The 19,903-nt window shown below is 45.0% G+C and overlaps 1 protein-coding gene across 3 annotated transcripts in view; it reads right to left on the reverse strand.

The window, feature by feature from the left end:
- The window catches only part of FRMPD1 (FERM and PDZ domain containing 1), a 43,729-nt gene that overhangs the window by 11,355 nt on the left and 12,471 nt on the right, over positions 1-19,903 (reverse strand). For 2 of the 3 annotated variants that reach the window (XM_062630044.1, XM_062630041.1), the window contains exons 2-9: positions 14,661-14,765; positions 13,704-13,861; positions 11,694-11,796; positions 11,308-11,353; positions 8,722-8,829; positions 3,665-3,760; positions 1,336-1,461; positions 56-175 (exon numbers count right to left, since the gene is read on the reverse strand). In XM_062630044.1, coding sequence (XP_062486028.1) covers positions 56-175; positions 1,336-1,461; positions 3,665-3,760; positions 8,722-8,829; positions 11,308-11,353; positions 11,694-11,796; positions 13,704-13,861; positions 14,661-14,761 — 858 coding nt within the window. In that variant the 5' untranslated portion in view covers positions 14,762-14,765. Of the gene's footprint in view, positions 1-55; positions 176-1,335; positions 1,462-3,664; positions 3,761-8,721; positions 8,830-11,307; positions 11,354-11,693; positions 11,797-13,703; positions 13,862-14,660; positions 14,999-19,903 lie in introns of those variants that run through there. The other variant, XM_062630042.1, reaches the window with a different exon arrangement.

Here is a 19,903-nt window from a genome sequence, read left to right on the forward strand (position 1 = left end):
AGAAATGAGAATTGGATGAGAAGAGATCCAAAAGCATGAAATGCCTCTATTTTACCTGCAAGTAGAGATATTCGAAGGCAATTGGGTCTTCCTGCAGGAGGTCTAAGGGATCTTTTGGGACAAAGCAAACTCTGAAGAGGCACCGGTAGTCCTGAGATTCTCTTTTTTGGACCACCTGCAACAGACAAACAGCATCATGCCACAAGGACTGCTGTAGTTCTTCATTTCATAAATGCATAGTAAGCCTCTGCCTTGTATGAACTCAGAAATAATTTAAAGATACTGTCAAGTGGGATGACTGCAGATTAGCCATTTGTCCTCAGCAAATACAAGGAGACACTGCTAATGTTTGTAATTTTATCTTAGATTCTTGTCCTGGTTTTTGCTTCTCCCTGTGGTAGCTTGGAAGTTCTTTGACAGCAAAGCTTCATTAAATATCCATTGATCTCATCTATTTGCAGTATAACCAGGACAGATGCTGCAAGGCCATATGATAATGACAGAGAAAGGTCAAAGCTTCCCTGCTTTTATGTTCAGTCTAAGATAGCAGCAGCCCTAAAGAGACACTTGGATCTTCATCATAATTATCAATACGATGTCCCCTGGGTTACACATTAGCATATTTTATTCTGGGAAAATCCCATACAAGCTTACCATCTGAAACAAAGCAGAAATTCTCAGGCACACGTGCTCAGTGGTTGGACAGGGTTAGCTACGTAACCTCTCTGCATCACAGTGTAACACTGACCAACAAAGTCAACAGCATGGACATAAGACTCCCAGGTAGGCACATTCTCATAAATTAGATTAGTTGAGAATTAGTAGCAGAGCAATAGAATTACTAAGAGAACTAACCTCATGTTTGCAGAGGTTAAACTTTTGATTTAGAATTTAATCAAAGTGGCACCTGGCTGGGTTAACTCTCTGACCACCTAGGGAACAGTAAACAGCTGTCTACACAGCTATTTTAAGATTGTCTGAAACAGTCCTCTGTAGATTGGCCTATCTGGCAAATGGCACAAAACATGCTCATCCCCTTAATTGCACTACACAGTCCAAACAACACCATCCCATGGGTATCATTCTGTGGGCACTCTGAATGGAGTGAGACACTTCTGAAAGTGTCATTTCTCCAGGAGCTCTATTTAATGCTGTAGTAACACATGCGACAGGGAGAGAACAGCACCTCTGAAGATGGGGCCAAGCTCACACCTTCTTGTGATACCTGCAGAGCCAAGTTTTCTCTGCACTTCACTGGCCAAAATTAATTTGTGCTGGTGATCCCTCTTCCCCCTCACAGCATGACTGCAGGGGCATGCAAAGGGCTCTTCTCACCTGCTCTATGAACTCTTCCTCATGCAGCAGGTGGATCTTTGCCACATTGTACTGCTCCTCCAGAGCAAGGGCAAAGTGCGCAATGCTCCGGATTGAGAGCTTCTCCTTCAAGGTGAGAACAATGTCCTGGGAAGGGAAAGTCCATAGTTAGTCAAACAGAATTTAGACAGAGCTGCTGAACACTGCTAGTATATCGCATGAATGTGGATGATTCTAGCCTGCTGCTGGCAGCCATGTGGAAAAGCACTGAAAGGGCAGTGGCCAAACAAAATTCTCTGCAGCCAAGAACATGCTTGGTGCTACAACACAGTGAAATTTTTAGCACTGTTTCACAGGAAAACAGTGCCTTTATGTACTGCCTTTCCCTCTTCACTAACGGTTTCTGAATACGCTGACCTAAACAAACCACAGAGGTCTCAAGGCTAGTGAAAGCCTGCAAGTTCATCAGAAATGGAGATACAGGAGATAGCAACTTCTTTGGGACACCAAGCACAAGCTTGGCAGTTAGCTGCGGTGCTATCCCAGCTGGATGTCTAAGCAACAAAAGAACATGCTAGCCAGGCAGTTAGCAGGATGGTGTTCAGAGCCAGCCACGCTGAAAGTTTCAGCCTTACAGTTTTTAGTTTGGTGGTGTTGAGCACTTTTTGTCACCCTTGATTCAAATGTTTGCTGTTGACCATTCCAGCTTTCTAGACCTCTATGACACTTTCTGAAGAAACTACAAAGAACTGGTGGCCCACTGATAAACAAGAATTTGAGAGCATAATTGTAGAAAACTTACTTAATTTGATTGAAATTGGTGTTCCTGTTATATGGTGAATTCTGTTGGAATACTAGTCTCATGAAAATAACTGGGTTTATTTTTGGCAAACAGAAAACATATAAGGCTTGACTGAATTGAAAGAGAACTCCCTTTCTTCACTCAAGACTCTTAAGGTAAGCACAACTATTTGACACACCTCAGTTTTAAGCAACGATCTCTTAAACAGCAGAGGAACTTTTGAAAGCACCTGACCTGGGAAGCATTTTACCCATTTGAGTGTTTCTGTTAGGATGCTGGTGAGGTTTGCATTCAATTGCAGTAAGGAAAAATTTGTTCCAGATCAGAGGTGAGCAAACTGAACCTAACATGACAAGCTAATGCATCTTTTAGAAATTAATACCTTGCAGGTGGGCATTCAGATCTCTCTTTGCAACTCATCTCCCCTTTCCTTACTATTTCCCTGCTTTGTTTCATTTTCTTTTTCTCTGCCCTGCAAGTCACAAGACTTGCATAGACTTACTTGCATGACAGACCACAAGAATGAAGTTTGGATAAACTAGACAATAAATTTCTCTTTTCTGAGAAAAGTTTTCAGTACATTATAAATAAAATCTCCTTGCTTTTCCCCTTAACATTCTTTCAGCCTGATAACTCCAGAAAGCCTGTCTATTGTGCATTTTTTCTACAGTAACTGCACTGCTGCAGGACATCGTATATCCTTTAAAGAAATGGCCTCCAATCACTATGCACAGTTAATCTTATTACCTCCAACATAAACACTGATCAACTCTAAAGATCAGGCTAGAAAATCTTAAGGTTTGTAAGTCTATGTCTAAGCATGGAAGTTTTGGAAAGTGCTAGTTAGTGGCTCTGGAAAGCAGCACCTTGTATTTTGAAGAGAATGACAGTAACCTGTCTATTATGCCTCCAAGCACAAGTGGTTTTAGGTAGATGGTACTGCTTTTCCCCCTCAAGAGGTTAATCAGGTTTTATGTCTCCACAGGGAAACATCAACATTTCATGAGTGCAAAAATAAGGCTGCACAGACAGGAACTTTAAGGAACAACCATCACAATTACACTTGCTGCATTTACATGATATCCACATGATAGCCAAACCTGGACTCCACTGTTCAGGTCCCAGGTCTTGTTCTCCCTCTCATGGATGCACATTGTCACTGCTATATTAAACAACTTCCTCTATATTCTGTCATGTGGTTTCCAAAGAAATCAATGTTAGAGTGGACAGCTGCTGATTTGCCAGTTCCCACCAACCTATATACTCTTGCCCAACTTCAATCACACTTCACGAAGTGTAATGGTCTCATAGCCAAGTTCTTGCAAGTTTTGTGAAAATTGGCTGCTGAGAAGAAAAGAGTGGCGAATTAAAGCAACATCTCCTCTGCACAAAGAACATGGAAAATCCAGTATGCTCAGCATCAGCTGGCAGTCCAGTTCCACTAGCTGGCCAATAAAACCAAAAGGTTGCAAATTCCACTGGATGTACCTTTACTATTGGATTGAATTTAGGTAGTGGGAATAAAGGCAGACAACCAAGCATTGTTACCTTGACAGTAGTGCTTGTCTCAAACCTGAAAGCCTTCGTCTGTCCATTTTCCAAATATACTTTGAGAACGCTGGGCATACAAAGAAGAGAATTCCCCTGCAGAACAAAATCAACAGCACTAATCCTTGGATGTTAAGCCTCCAGGCACCAGTCTGCTCTGTGTGACACAGCACATGCTAGTATAAATGAAAATCTTTATCTGCTTTTGCAGACCTCTTCTGTGGCACCAAGCTTTATTCCCTGATGATGCTTATGGCATGGAACAAGGGAAAGAGCATAACAAATGCCTTTACCATAAAACTCCAGCCAGTGCAACAGTTGCGCATAGCCTATACATGCTTGTTGGTCACTTCCCACATGATGTAGGAAGATTTGCCAGATATTGAAAGCTGAGGGCCATCTTCCCTGGACTCTTCATCAGCGACTGTAGTGATAGGACAAGGGCTAATGGGTTCAGATTTAAACAGGGGGAGTTCAGGCTAGATATAAGGAAGTTATTTACTGTGAGGCTGGTGAGGCACTGAACAGGTTGCCCAAGGAAAGTGAATGCTCCATCCCTGGCAGGGTTAAGGCCAGGTTGGACAGGGCCTTGGGTGACATGGTCTAGTGTGAGATGTCCCTGCCCATGGCAGGTGGATTGGAACTAGATGCTCTTATCCTTTTCAACCTGAACCATTCTGCAACTCTATTACCAGAAAAGTAGTGATGTCTGCCAGAAAAGACATCTTCCTGGGCACCAGGCAGCACTAACCACCTTGCTGACACTTTCCCACTAGCAGCAGCAATGACTTCAAGTTCAGAGCTACCTAAACACTCCATGACTGGATCTTGCACACCACAAGAAAGCTGTAGGATTCAGCTAAATATGCAGGGTACTTTATTGAGCATTCCCTTAGGATTTGTGACTCTGGGGCTTCCCAAACAGGAGATGATACCACCAGAGTTTCTTGAGATGGATCTCAAATGCATTAGACAAGGCACTGACTTCCATAAAAAAAGCACCTCCATTGGGTGCTCTGGAATTTTGGGAACTTGGCTTTTGTCCTTCTAGGGCTGTTGAGAGCTGCAACCTTTAGCCTTCTACCTTACTCCTTTAGTACAACTCATCTGCATATTCCTTCTTGTTTTTGGTGTTACTGTATTCCAGTGCTGAGAAAGTTACTCCTCCACCCTTTGACTTCCCTTTCAGAACATCCTTCTTATGTTCTTGGACCAGCATGTTCCTCCAATCTTTATCTAGTTGTCATGACAGTGTCGAGGCTGAGAACACATTTCTAAGATGATCTCTCCTATGTTCATTTGCTGTGCAACACCTTGTAAATCTCACAACCTTGATCTATCTTGACAGAGAGTGCATATACCCTGGAAATATTACCAGAACAAACATAAACCACATCTGAATCTTGTTCCTCCCCTCCGTTTCATGGGGTTCAAAGCTGCCTACAGTCATCACTGAGGAAAAAAGAGTGAACATTGCCACCGCTCCTGAGATCAAGGTTTAACTGCATGTCGAGTAGCACAAACACATCACATCTTTAACAGGCTTTGGGTCCTCCATCAATTTAAGAAAAGTGATGCTGGTTTACACTAACTGCACATTTTCTCTGGTTGCTCCCACAGTCACAAGTTATCATATGAATGAGGCCTTCTACAGTCAGCACATACAAGAACTTAAAATCTATATAGAAATTAATAGACAAATTAAGTATCACCACTCCCCTTGCCAGATCCAATCAGATGGCCAGAGCACCCAGATGAGATTTCTCTCTATTTTTGAGGCTCTAATAGTCTACTATGAATTAGTTCTGAAAGCTTCTGCTATGTCTTAAGCAGGTGTACCCCTCCTGTTTTATCTGGTGAAAGGTTGATTTACTCCACGTTACAGCTAGGCCCACAGCTTCTAATAACACACTGACTGATGCTGCCTGAGGATCCTAAGGGACCTGTATCTTGCATATCATTCCATTATATGGAAATACATAATCAGTTTGCAGTAGAAAATGAAGGCTGTGTAGCATTGAGGCTTATTAACAATTTATGTTCTCAAACAGGAGTTTCTGATTTCAGCTGCAGAACGCAGCCTCTGGGTTCCTTGCAGTTGCCACAGAGATCATTTAGCAATGCTCCATTAAGATGACAAGAGTACTCTATTTACTGAAACAGGAAGCTTTGCAGTTTTTCGGGGCCATAATACCCACTTTGGCTGTCTTAATACATCAGTCCACTGAAAGGAGAGCAATTCTGAAACACTCAAGCAGAGTAGCTGCTGTCTATGATGAACAGTGTTCTTCCAGAAATAGTCATAAATATATAACACATTTATTTACTCTTCCTTCATGCTAATATTATACTGTATCCAACTGTTGAAAAGGGAAGCTAACACCATAGAATCATAGAAGGTGGAAAGGGCATTAAGATCAACCACCCTGACATGGGCAGAGACACCACACAGTAAACCACATCACCCAAGACTTCATCCAGCCTGGCCTTGAACACTGCCAGGGATGGAGCATTCACAACTTCCCTGAGCAACCCGTTCCAGTCCCTCACCACCCTCACAGTAAAATACTTCTTTCTGATATCTGACCTAAACTTCCTCTGTTTAAGTTTGAACCCATTACCCTTTGACCTACCACTTTAGTTTCTAATGAAGAGTTCCTCTCCAGCATCCTTGTAGGCCCCCTTCAGATACTGGAAGGCTGCTATGAGGTCTCCACACAGTGTTCTATTCTCCAGCTGAACAGCCCTAACTTTCTCAGCCTATCTTCATATGAGAGCTGCTTCAGTCCCCTGATCATCCTCGTGGCCCTCCTGTGGACTTGCTCCAACAGCTCCATGTCCTTTTTATGTTTAGGACACCAGAACTGCACACAATACTCCAGGTGAGGTCTCACAAGAGCAGAGTAGAGGGGCAGGATCACCTCCCTTGACCTGCTGGTCACGCTCCTTTTGATGCAGCCCAGGATACGGTTGGCTTTCTGGGTGGTGAGCACACACTAAAGCCAGCTCATGTTCGTTTTCTCATTGACCAACACCCCCAAGTCCTTCTCCTCAGGCTGTTACGAATTTCTTTTTTGCCTAACCTGTAGCTGTGCGTGGGATTGCCCTGACCCAGGTGTAGGACCTTGCACTTGGCATAGTTAAACTTTGCGAGGTTGGCATAGGCCCATGTCTCAAGCATGTCAAGGTCCCTCCAGTGTATCAACCGAACCACATAACTTAGTGTTGTTGGCAAACTTGCTGGTGGCAAATTCAATCCCACTGTCCACATCACTGACAAAGGTGTTGAACAAGATCAGTCCCAACACCAACCCCTGAGAGACACAACTCATTACTGGTCTCCAGCTGGACATTGAGCCATTGACCACAACACTTTGTGTGTGGCCATTCAGCCAATTCTTTATCTACCAAGTGGTCCATCCATTAGATTTACATCTTTCCAGTTTAGAGACAAGGATATCATGTGAGACAGCTTCAAACACTTTGCACAAATCCAGGTAGATTACGCCAATGGCTTTGACCCTTTCCATCAGTTCTGTAGCCCTGTCATAGAAGGCCAACAAATTACTCAGACAGGATTTCCCCTCAGTGAAGCCGTGTTGGCTGTCACCAACTACCTTGTTGTTTTTCATGTGCCTCAGCATGTTTTCCAGGAGAATCTGCTCCAAGATTTTGCCAGGCACAGAAGTGAGACTGAGTAGTCTGTAGTTTCCCTGGGTTATCCATTTTCCCCTTCTTGAAAATGGGGCTTATATTTCCCTTTTTCCAGTTGTTGGGAACTTCATCTGGCTGCCATGATTTTTCAAATATGATGGACAGTGGCCGAGCAACTTCATCTGCCAGCTCCTTCAGGACCTGCGAATGGATTTCATCAGGTCCCATGGACTTGTGCACATTCAGGTTCTCAAGATGATCTTGAACCTGACCCTCTCCTACAGTGCACCTAAATTCTTCAATCTCACAGTCGCTGCGTCTGCCTTCATAGACTTGGGCGGCGTGATCAGAGCACTTACCAGTGAAGACTGAGGCAAAGGAGTCATAGAGAACCTCAGCTGTCTCCAAATCCACAGTAGCTAGTTCTCCCATTAGCTTCCAGAGAGGGCCAGGGCCCATATTATTCCTAATCTGTCTTTTGTTTGCAATCTACCTATAGAAGCCTTTCCTGTTATCTTTCACATCCCTTGCCAGACTCAGTTTTTACTGGGCCTTAGCTTTCCTGACCCTCTCCCTCTTTTCCTGGATGACGTCCCCATATTCTTCCAAGGCCATCTGTCCTTGCTTCTACTTTCTGTAAGATTCTATTTTCCTCTAAGTTTTCTTAGCAGCTCCTTATCCATCCATGGAGGCCTCCTGGCCCTCTTGCCACATTTCCTTTTAGTTGGGACACACTCCTGACCTTGGAGCAGGTGGGACCCCAACACACAAATTAATTTCTCTTACCTTTATTTCTCATTAAATGAATGACAAACTACATATTGATTGTCTCCCTCCTCTGCACTTGCTACAACCCCAGTGCCCAGTCTCTGTCTGAAACAGCGCCATGGAAGCTCCCAGGCAGATACTAATGTGAAGCTCCACCTACATATTACTGTGTGCAGTTCTGGTGTCCTCAACATAACAAGGACGTGGAACTGTTGGAGCAAGTCCACAGGAGGGCCACGAGGATGATAAGGGGACTGGAGCAGCTCTCGTATGAAGATAGGCTGAGAAAGTTGGGGCTGTTCAGCTGGGGAATAGAACACTGTGTGGAGACCTCATAGCAGCCTTCCAATATCTGAAGGGGTCCTACAAGGATTCTGGAGAGGGACTCTTCATTAGGTATTTTCCATTAGTCTAAGTAAGCAAACAAAACATAAACCCCTCTAGAGATTCTAGTGCTTCCTCCCTGATCACAGATGTGCCTAGGAAACAAGTTGGCACCAGATGCCTGGATGTATATCCAGGTGCAGATACTCTGTAGGTCTTGTAAGCCAGCCTGGTATCTGTCCCCAGATGGGACCCATTTCTTCCCAACATGCACTGTCCACGGCATCTGGCTGTAGCAATACCCTACTGACCTGTGTGTGTCCATTCACCAGCACTTCCTCTGCAAACCGTACTTTCACAGGGTTTGTTTTCAGCCTTGCCCTCTTCTCTGCAGTAAGAAATGATGACTTGGGCCCGCCCTGAAAAAAAGAGCACTTGGTTAGCAACTCAGTCTGTTGTAGTTAGGTACAAGATGCAGAGGCCCACAGTACAGGGAGGGGTGAGAGCACAGCCCATGCTGAAGCTGCTCACACTACACTGTTTCACACTTACAGGAACAGGTGATGTTAGGAGTCTCTCAGCCTCCAGGCTTGCTACAGGCAAAACCTACCTGGGCTACAAGACTTACCTGGGTGGTTGCTGCCTACTGAACCCAGACCCAGCTGTTCACCAAGTGGACACACATGCAACACATCCTGTTGCACTCCTAATTTCACTGCAGGTTAACCAGCTACTGTGTTTACACATTTCCCCAACTCCTGCAATGAAGCCAGAATCCTGCAGAACAACTGTTTATCTGCTAACAGCTGGCTTGCAGTAAGGCTAAGCAGCACCATAAATGAACACATGCAGAGTGCCTTGCAGTGACAGACAAAATCCCCTATTAGTGTATCACAAGAGCACAGCCATGTATGCAGCATATCCCAGCTCAGCTGGGGTTTCTAGAGCATACTCTCATATTGCAAACATTTAAGAAAACTGCCCAAGACTAAAAAGCCAACTTGACTGCATTACACTATTGTCACATAACCATATCGCATAAACACCATGCCAGGGGCCTACCAATCTCACAAGACACCATGTGAGTCTAGGAACCACCAACTTCTTGTTCGCAAATGTCCTGATCTTGTAAAACATGTCATTCCCTAAGAAGAACAGAAGCAGTATCCCTCAATCCCTACACTCTTGTCGGAAGTGCAGGTACCTCCCAGTCTGACACAGCACCATCTTGCCCTGAGGCCATTTGGGAAGGACAGAGGACAGGAGTCAGGCAGGAGTCTCTGTGCTTGGCCAGCAACCCTTCCAGAGTCTGCTGGGCTGTATGGAGCATCATGCCCCACAGCTGCCCTGAGAAGGGCCAAGGCCTCCTATATCTCTTCTAGTATGGCCAGTGCAGCCCTGGCAGGGGGTCTGGTATCCATTGATGAGAGGTATTACCTCTCAGCTCTAAGCACAGCTGCCTTCAGGGGCAAGAGACAACCCCAAACCAAAGATCAGCCTTGACTGTACTTAGACATGTCCTTAAATGACCTGCAAATGGAAAAACAAAAACCGGTTTGTGCCCCATTTGCTTCTCAACAATGCAGGAAGGCCTGTGAAGGGTGTTCCAAATCCCACGCAGGGTTTTCAAAATCCTTTTCTCTCTGAAACCCTTCTGGCAGGCATTTAAGCCTTGTAAAACTAATTCTTATTTTTTCCTTGGTCTCCAGAGCAAGATCAAGCCTGGCAAGACTGACAGTGAATGTACTATGCAAGGGAGATTAGATTAACAAAAGAGGGAAACCACTGTTAAGTGGGTTTGCTTAAAGTTTTTGTGGTTACTTTGGCTTTGTGCACATCTGTTGAATGGTAAACTTTGTGCAGGAAAAATTCATAGAAGAGATTTTTTTTTTTTTAATGTACCTTTATTGAATGCCCAAGAAACTTCATGACATTAAGCCTGAGAACTCCAGTAACTCTTCTGAAAGAATTATCATTCTTGTTTCTAGGAATAAATTAAAAAAAAAACCAAAACCTCCAAACAAACAAAAACCACTCCCAGAATGCTTTCCAGGGTGTGGGGGGCAACCACCCCCCAGGCCACTTGCCACCACAAGAAAGCAAAAAGCACACAAACCCAATTTTGACCTTGCCTTCCAGCTCAGTGTTTATACATACACATTGAAATCCTCATGGATAAACACATCATGTTGACAGTGCATGGCTTCTGGGGAATTTAATGCTACAGGAATGGGCAGTCAGCACCAAAGTTTTGTAATAAAGCTTTGGAATAAAGGTTTCTGTTCCCAAAGTATGAGCCACTCATAGGTCCCAGCCCTTAACCACATGGAGCCTGGAGAAAAAGAGAGTAATTTTTCCAGCAGTCAAAAGGAAAATCTCAAGAGCTTCCAAGGAGCACCTAGGACAGATGCTGGGCCTGCAGCCTTGGCACCTGTCTTTCATGTCAGGATGGTCCCCATGTCTCAGGCAGCTCCATCACATGGAGAGCACTCCAGGGTGTTCTTAGCGGGCTGGTCACAGCTTGCTGAAGAGACCTGCCTGTGATCCAGTCATTGTGACCTCCTGTCCCCTATGGAGCCTTGTCAGGCTCTCACAGCTCCTGATGGAGCCTCCAGCTCCAAAGAGTATGGGCTCAAACAGTTCAGCAAGCCTCTGTTTGTGGTGGGCTCTGAAAGCCACCATGGTTCTTCACCCCAGTGAGCTGTGAGGAGTTACAACTGATTCTCCCCAAAACCTCTTCAAAGAGCATGCATAAAAGGGGAGAACCCATGCAGCTCTCTTTTGGCTTTGGTCAGGCCTTTGTATCCTCTGGGCCAGCCCAGCCACCACATCTTCCCTGTGGGCCACACTGCAGCAATGCTGCTGGGACTGCTGAGTCCTGAAGAAAGGCCACTTACCGACGTGCAGCGCAGGACAGTTAGGAGGAGCTCATCACCGGCCTCCCTGTAACAGAGACATGTAGTCAGGCAGGGTCAGCAGCTGCCTGTGCCTTCCTCCCCAGTCTCATGGCAGCTAGTGCCAGTGAGGCCTCCATCCCCTCCATCCCCACTGTGAGGGAAGGCTCTCAGCGCAGTCCAACCAAGACAGAGAAAAGTGAGGGAACCCATTCTCCTGGGCTGCTTTGCCCTTCAGCTGCAGGGCAGACTTGTTGCTGTAGGACAGGCCCCCACTGAGCCAGCCCCACATCACTGTGCACCTTTGTAACCCCTAGTGAGAACTCATCCCTACATCTCTCCATTCAGCCCTCTGCCACCTCAGCCCTGCAGGCGATGAGGAACCACACCTGATGATGTCAGCCGCTCGTTCGACAGATAGGTCATCCACCACGGTGGAGTTTATCAGGAGGACCTGGTCACCTGGCTGCAGCTTCCCTTCAGCAGTGCTCCCTGTGAGTGAATGGTACACTGTTACTCATGACAGCACTATACCAGCAGACCTCCTCCCACCAGGGACGCTCACTGTGAGCTCCTTATCCTGCCTCCAACACACTTGCCTCAGCAGCTGCCTCTGGATGGCAAAATAAAAAGGGGCCATAGGATGCTGGATCCTGATGGGAGCCAGTATACCCCTGACCATGTCCATGCCACTTCGCCTGGGCTGTTCTCTGGCTTCACAAGCTGCCCCTGCACCACAGAAAATCACTCTCGTGCATTCTTTTTCCTTGTTGCAGTCCAGCACACATCCCTGCCCAAGGTGCAGCAGGACAGCTCACAGGCTTTTGGATAACCGCAGGAGGACTGGGAGGTAGAAGCAGTGCCTTCACTTGCCTGCAGGCCTTGGGCACACACAGGCCTGTGGGCAACTGGCACACCATGGTGCTCCTCTCTGCTGGATCTGCACCCTGGCCTGACCGTGCTGGTTACATCCCAGTGGCTGACCACATACGGTGCATGGGCTAGGGCCTGGTGCTCCTAGCATGCCACTATCCAGACCAAGGATTCACCATCTATGCCACCATCCAGACTCCTGCAGCAGTCCTTGGGAGATTTGGGCTTGATTTTCAGCATGGTGATCCCCCTGTGCAACCTGGGAGAGGAGGTCTTCATAACCTCGCTGGTTGACGGGAGGACCCACAACAAGTGAAAAAGATGTTTTTTGAGTTTTGCTTTCCAGGAGAGTGGCAGCTGAAAGATGCAAGAGGTTTAAGGAGCAGGTGGACCTCTTGTCTGAGATGAATGATTGAGCACGTAATCCGTAGCACCTTCCACCTGCCCCTCAGGGAGATCCCAGGGCCAGATAGCATTTATGAATGGCAAAACACAATCACCTCGAATTAAACAAATGGCTCTTAGCCATGGACTCCCACAGCAAAGGACAGGACTTAAAAGGACAGGTTTCTTCATGCCTCAGTTTTAATAAAATGTTGATTCTTTGCAATTAGGAAAAAAGTGTGACAGAAAACCTCCTTCCCCATTTCTTAGACCCCAATACCCTCAGCTAATTTAGCCATGTTTCCTATAGGAAGAGGCAAAAAGAGAAAATTTCACTCAAAATCACTGTGAAAGGACAGAGACCACACTGTAGTGCCTTTATAATAAACATCCCACAAGCACAAGCACTTGGACAGGCTGTTCCCCCAGGCAGATGGTGGATGCCACAGCCCACATGGGCAGCTAGAGGCAGAGCCTAAGCCAGCCCTCCTGCCACCCTCCCAACACCTACCTGCCCAGCTTGGGCATAGTCTTTCTCTGGCTGTCACACTCATACCAACAGATAAAAAGGCAGGCATTTTTGTGTACTCATTAAAAAAGAAAAAGGTATATAAAAAAACAGATTCACAAGGTTTTATTCAAAACCCCCAAGCCACCTTAAAAGCAGAGTTATACCTTTTATAACTGGAAGAGTTGATCTGCCCAACTTAAGCAGAATTTCACCTGGACTGCCTGTAACTAGCAGTGATCTCTGTGTTATATGGATATAAGATCCTAGGGAATAAAAACTCCTAAGATTAGATTAAATTCTTCCTTTGTATTTCAGATAAAACATGAGAAAGAACTTTGCTTTGAAATGGATCTTCACATCCCTGAAGATCAGCTGTGTCTGAGTGCAGGCTAAGAATTAGCAGTGAAGTTGCCATTAGTTTAGATTTTTCCACGCCATCAGAATGCAGTAGATGTTCAAGCACTCTCCACAGCACAGGCACACAGGCTTTTGCCCTTAAAATTCAGGGATCACATGCCAACCAGAAGTACCTGAAAAACTCAAATACTGGCCAGAGTTCATCACTAAGGCCAACTGGGACAATTAAGGCTTCTCATACCTATGACTGTAGGGACAAGGAAATGGTGCTTACCTGCAGTAACAGAGGCAATTGTAAGAGGAAGGTTTGGACAAATCTCAAAGCCATAGTGATGGAGAACCAAATCTTTATATACTGTGACAGTAATTTTGACACGGCTGGCAGGCTGACTACTGCCATCACTGATGCTGTTTGTCACAGACACGCTGCCCCTGTGAGACAAAAACCTGGTCATTAAGATACAATCTGACGATACTTTATAGAAGGGTCATAGATCCACACACATTTTCAGTGGACTGCGTCAGTACACAGAGAGGCCAACACTTCTCTGGGTACCCACAGGTGGCCCTGCAATGTGCAGGCCAGCAATGATCCTCCAGGCTCCACAGAAAGCTTAAGATAAAAGACCAGTGGCACTAGCTGGTTGTAACCACAACTCTTCTAGCCACCCCAGCCCAGTGGTCACATAGAGGGAGAAGTCTAGGTGTGCCCTGCAGTAAGCCCTGACCTCCAAAGATCATAGCAACACCTTTACCCAGCAAGGCAGTGACAAAATTTACAGGTCTCTGCTTCTGCCAGGATCCGGTCTACCTTAATTTTGATTCACAGACTTTAGGAAAGTAAGGTAGCTGTGGGCCAAGATCCCTTGTAATGGCAACTCAGTCTTGAGCTAAAAACATGGGCCCATGGCAAGAGACAAAGAGAAGTACAACCCTTCCCTCAAGAAAAGCACATTTTACATTGAGCAATATTGTATTTCTGCAGAATTTTGTGGCTTACAAAACGAGAATGCCTGAAAGCAGGAACATCTGTCCTTGGAAGCCAAGAGGGATGCTTAAAACCACCTTTTTATTTTTTTTTCCCTGAACCTGGGCACTACTTTATGCGTGTTTCCCACAAACAACTTAAACAATGAGTAAGATCTGCAACCTGTTCCTGCTGAGAACAAGCTTGCACTGTCTTTGATCAAAGGTGATCCACAGATGTTTCTTTCACAAAAAACATGTTTACCTTGATGCACCATCCCGAGTGCGATGAAGCCATTTTGCTACCATTTGCTCTATTCTACATGCTTTGCTTGTCTGGATTAAGTTAGCCTCCAAATCTTCCATTTACCTGAAAGTGACAGAAATCACAGGAAAACAGAAAAAGATTGAGGAAATCTTCTAGGCACTTTTCAGAATTACCAACACAAAATCACTTTTTTTTTTTTTGGTAATAAAGAGATCCACTGGCACCTTGGGAAGACCATGTTCTTTAACAGGACATTAGCATCTGTAACACTATGATTCCTCCTGCCTAACCAGTCTTCCCTGCCCGGTGCTTTTGGTTAGTCCATGTTGATGGTCATAGTGGCAGACAATGAAACAGTAACCTCTGTAGTCCTTTTTCATGGTTTCAGGATCAAGTTATGTGTTTTCCCAATAAGAGAAAGCTGCTATATCTAGTCATAGCAAAGCCTTTCTCTATTTTAGTCTGGGATCTCTGAAGGATAAGCTTTGATCAATGTACAGGTAAGTGTTACCAACATAGACATGTTTCTTCCATTGACCATCATTTCAGGGACAAGTACATGGCCTTTAGCTGTACCAACACTTCAGGGCACAACAATGAGGTTTACAGCCAACTCCTGTCTGCCTTGGGGAGGCAGAGTTGGTGTATTTCCTCACTATGACAGATTACCTCTTCGATCAACAGAGTCACAGGAATTCTACAGAGAGTAGTAATGAAGCAAGAAACTGAGTGGCCAGCACAAGCTGCTGAACACTGCTGTTTGCACTAGAAGAAGTCTCTAAATTAAGATCATGAACTCAAATTTGTTTCTGACAAATATGGTCCAGTGTACTGATGTTTACTAGTCCTGGAACTCTGCAAATATATGCAGTTCCAGGAATTAGTAAAGTAAGTGGCTCATCTTGGATCTTCCATTTAAAAGCTCTATTTCAACAATATCAAAATGATCACTCACCCAACCTGCTCCTTGTTTGTAGACTCTGCTCTTAACAGGGTGTTTTTAGTCCTAGTGAACTGAAGAACTGTAGAACTAAAAGGGTTTGGCTCAGATTTGGTTAATTCATGGCAATTTAAATTGCACCCAACAACATTCCTTCTTTTGAAGATGTAAAGGCAAGGGCAGCTTCCAGACCCCAAACTGAACTCACCAGTCAACTTGTCCTCTATCAAACCAGACAGAGGAAATTTGCCACTTTAACATTGTGCCTTCTGAAATACAGAAAGCCTATAGCCACATATCATTTTCATTTACTCATTCAAACACTGGAAAGAACTGTTCACTGGGCTGAAAGTGAGCCAAACCAAAATGAACAGAAAATATATCTGCATCTACAAGAAGTCATGAAGAATATCAACGCTTTGTGTTTCAACTGTATTTCAGCAAAGAAACAGAATTATTCTATCCACCTTTTACACTGTATCTTCTGGTCAGCTTGCAAGATTTGTATGTCCTGAGCTCCACTCTTGTGTCTTCTGCTCAGATGGTAAGTTCTGCACACTGGGGACATTGTCTCTTATGCTAGGACAGTACACAGGACAGTGTGCTGCTGGTCCCTAGCAGGAGCTATGCTATAGCAGACACACATTAGTAAGCTAACTACAGAATCACAAGATATAAACAAGATGGTTGGAAGTTGACAGAAATGAGGCCAAAATTTTATCTCAACACAAACTGCACCTGTTTTCATCAGCCCCTACCCAACTCACAATGCTCTCCCTAACTCACATATTCTAACAAGCATGAGAGGACAGGATCAACATTTCTTGATGTCTCTTTCACTCCCAGGAAGCCATTCTGGCCTGCTTCCTGCCTGCACAGCAATGGACAGAAAAAGAGGTCCACAAAATTCAACCCTTCAGGAGTTCTTTCACTGCACATTCTCCTGGCTGCTCTTTCTTATGCAACACAATTTAAAACTGCTCTTTCAGGCACACTGCTCCTGTAACTGCCTCTGAGCAGCATCTCTGAACTAAAAACAACTACCCTTGCAATTAAATGCTGTTTTCTGAAGAAAACTAGAGCTTATAGGATGGGAAATCTGCTCCATTCCAGAGAGTGACTGGGAAGTAACCACAGACCAAGTAGAAACATAGGAATTCTGCAGCCTGAAATACACACACAGGACATAAAACAAGGCCTAAGCAGTCATCATCTACACTTAGCATGTTTCCTTTGAGCCTTTGTATTCCACCAATTCTGACAGTCAGCTCTGTAGACACTCTAACACACTCATGCAACAGTGTGGCTGCAACCATCTTCTGAATTTGACTTAATCTCTCTTCTCAGTAGCATAAAGTGCTTTGGCTTTCCCACATCTCTTCAAATGCTGTAATGTTCCCCTCTGAGCCACAGGGAAAGCCCTGCTTGCAACTGGTCCTTCTTCACAAGCGGTTCTCTGGATGCCTAGAAGACACCTGCTTCAGCTATTGATGCATTAAGATTAACTGTTCACTGGTTCTCTCTCTACCTTTATGTGCCTCTCTGCCCCTGCCCCACATATTTTACTCCTTTGCAGAAAGGACAGCCTTTCCTTTCTATAAGTCTGCTGTGCTTCACAAAACAGAATTTCCAGATAAAGTCTCTTAACCCACAGGACAAGGAGGAAAACCTTTAAGAATAAACATAAACGGTTAAAAAAAAACCCAGACAGAATGTTAAAAAAAACAACCAACCACCTTGTCATTTTAGTAAACCAGAATGTTCGAGTCAAACAATAAGCTTCTTAGAAGATATGGATATTTCCTGTAACAGTGCAAAACACAAGGCAGCAGCCTTCTTTCTCATAGTGTTCCTAGGATGCACAGGCACTTGCATGTGTACCAAGTGGGACATGATTACCTAGCTTTTTGCACAGAACCATCATGCATGTGCAGCTGGCACCTCCTGCTTGCTTCAGAAATGTCATTGTCATACAAAAGCTCTGACCAGAGTCCTTCTCCTACCTGTCCTTTTGTAACTTTTTGAGCCAAGCCCTTGAGCACAACACTAAGCAGCTTGAGTGGGCTGTCACCTTAATACACAATGATCCTTAAACTCTGTCAGAGGAAAATAAACTTGCCAGGTATTTGCACAGCTAACTGACCCATCCAGACAGCCACTGCTTTGTGTCTCAAAGGAAACAGAAGGAAAACAGGCCGAGAGAGCTGTGCTTGTTCAATCTAGAGAATGCTCCAGGGAGACCTTTTAACAGGTCTCTTTTTCAATACCTGAAGGGGGCCTACAAGAAAACCAGGGAGGGACTTTTCATAAGGGCATATAGTGACAGGACAAGGGGGAATGACTTTAAACTGACAGAGGGGAGATTTAGAAAAGATCTCAGGAAGAAGTTCTTCCCTGTGAGGGTGGAACCATGGGGAACCAGTGAAATGAACCCATGTATCTTATATGAAGGTGGCGAGGCACTGGCTCAGATTGCCCAGATGTGCTGTGGCTGCCTCACCCCTGGGGCACAGTGTTCAAGGCCAGGTTGAATGGGCTTGAAGCAACCTGGTCTAGTGGAAGGTGTCCCTGCCCATGGCAGGAGGTTGGAATTAGATGATATTGAAGGTCCCTTCCAACCCAAACTGTTCTATAACCCTATGAAACCTGTGAGGGTGATTCTGGATTCTCAGGAAAAACACAGCTTGAACGTCAGGGCCTTTGCAAACCCCAGAGTATGCAGCCACAAGTTTGTACAACAGATAGCACTGACAGGAAATGCACTGTTACCTGCATGGAGGATGTCAGGCACCTCTGTCATAGCAGCAAGAATACTGCTTCTGCACCAGTATCCTTTCTTACAGCCTCCCTTTCATCCACAAGAGATCCACAGCAGGTTCATGTATTACACCCCTGCTGCAAACAAGGACAACATAAACTGATTGCACATAACTCAGTTATTTTCCACTCCAAAGGGGAGAGTAAAGTTGGTGGCAGAGCACCCTGTGAGGAGAGGAGTCAGTGAAAAATGTGTGGGGACTGAACAAGCAGGCAGAAGGCACTGAAAGGAAGCGTATTCAGCCGTTTATCCCAGATTTGACAAGATTTGACCAGCAAGGGAAAATAAACAAAGAAACAAACAAATAAACAAACCATTCTATTTTCCAGGAGAATTCTTATATTTTTCTGTGTCATTACATGAAAAGTATTACTTCAAACTGAAATTTTCTGATGGGCAAAAATCTGACTGATGTTTTTGAAGCTACATCATTGTTTTAAAGTCTTCACTAACATCAAAATGTAGCAGCAGGAACAGTGGTCAGAATTAGCAGGCCTCCTCCACTCAGAACTGCATGAACAGAAATTGCTGCAATTACGCTGTCACTGAACAGTTCTGGATGTTGTACATCTGTATCTTCACTCACTTGGACTTTTAGAAGCGTCTTTCTAAGTATTTGTTGTAATGGATGCCAGTCAGTAGTGAGCAATCTCACAAAAGGCAGTAATAAAAATTCAGGGCAGTATATAACATGCCCTGTCCTTCCCCAGTACCCAAAGCACAGTACAGTAACAGGTGCTGACAAAGAGCATTCAGTGCTCTTCTGTGTGAACTGAGATATGCAGCTTATGATTCACTTTCTCCCTCCCCATGCAGCAAGCCTTCAACGTATGGACCACTATGTATGTAGGAAGCAGCCCTGCAAGGCTAAGAAAAGTATAATCATGGAATCATAGAATAGTTAGGGTTGGAAAGGACCTTAAGATCATCTAGTTCCAACCCCCCTGCCATGGGCAGGGACACCTCACGCTAAACCATGCCACCCAAGGCTCTGTCCAACCTTGAACACTGCCAGGGGTGGAGCATTCACAACTTATTCCAGTGCCTCACCACCCTTAAAGAACTTCCTTATATCCAATCTAAACTTCCCCTGTTTAAGTTTTAACCCGTTACCCCCTGTTATATTGCTATAGTCCCTAATGAAGAGTCCCTCTCCAGCACCCTTCTAGGACCTCTTCAAATACTACTCTTCTCCAGGCTGAACAGCCCCAACTTCCTCAGCCTGTCTTCATACAGGAGGTGCTCCAGCCCCCTGACCATCCTCATGGCCCTCCTCTGGACTTGCTCCAACAGTTCCATGTCCTTTTTATGTAGAGGACACCAGAACTGCACACAATACTCCAGGTGAGGTCTCACGAGAGCAGAGTAGAGGGGCAGGATCACCTCCTTCGACCTGCTGGTCACGCTCCTTTTGATGCAGCTCAGGATACAGTTGGCTTTCTGGGCTGTGAGCGCACACTGAAGCTGGCTCATATTAAAGTT

This window comes from Pezoporus occidentalis, unplaced genomic scaffold (assembly GCF_034315485.1).
Source record: "Pezoporus occidentalis ecotype Australia unplaced genomic scaffold, CSIRO_AGI_Poc_V1 ctg346, whole genome shotgun sequence".
NCBI classification, from domain to species: domain Eukaryota; kingdom Metazoa; phylum Chordata; class Aves; order Psittaciformes; family Psittacidae; genus Pezoporus; species Pezoporus occidentalis.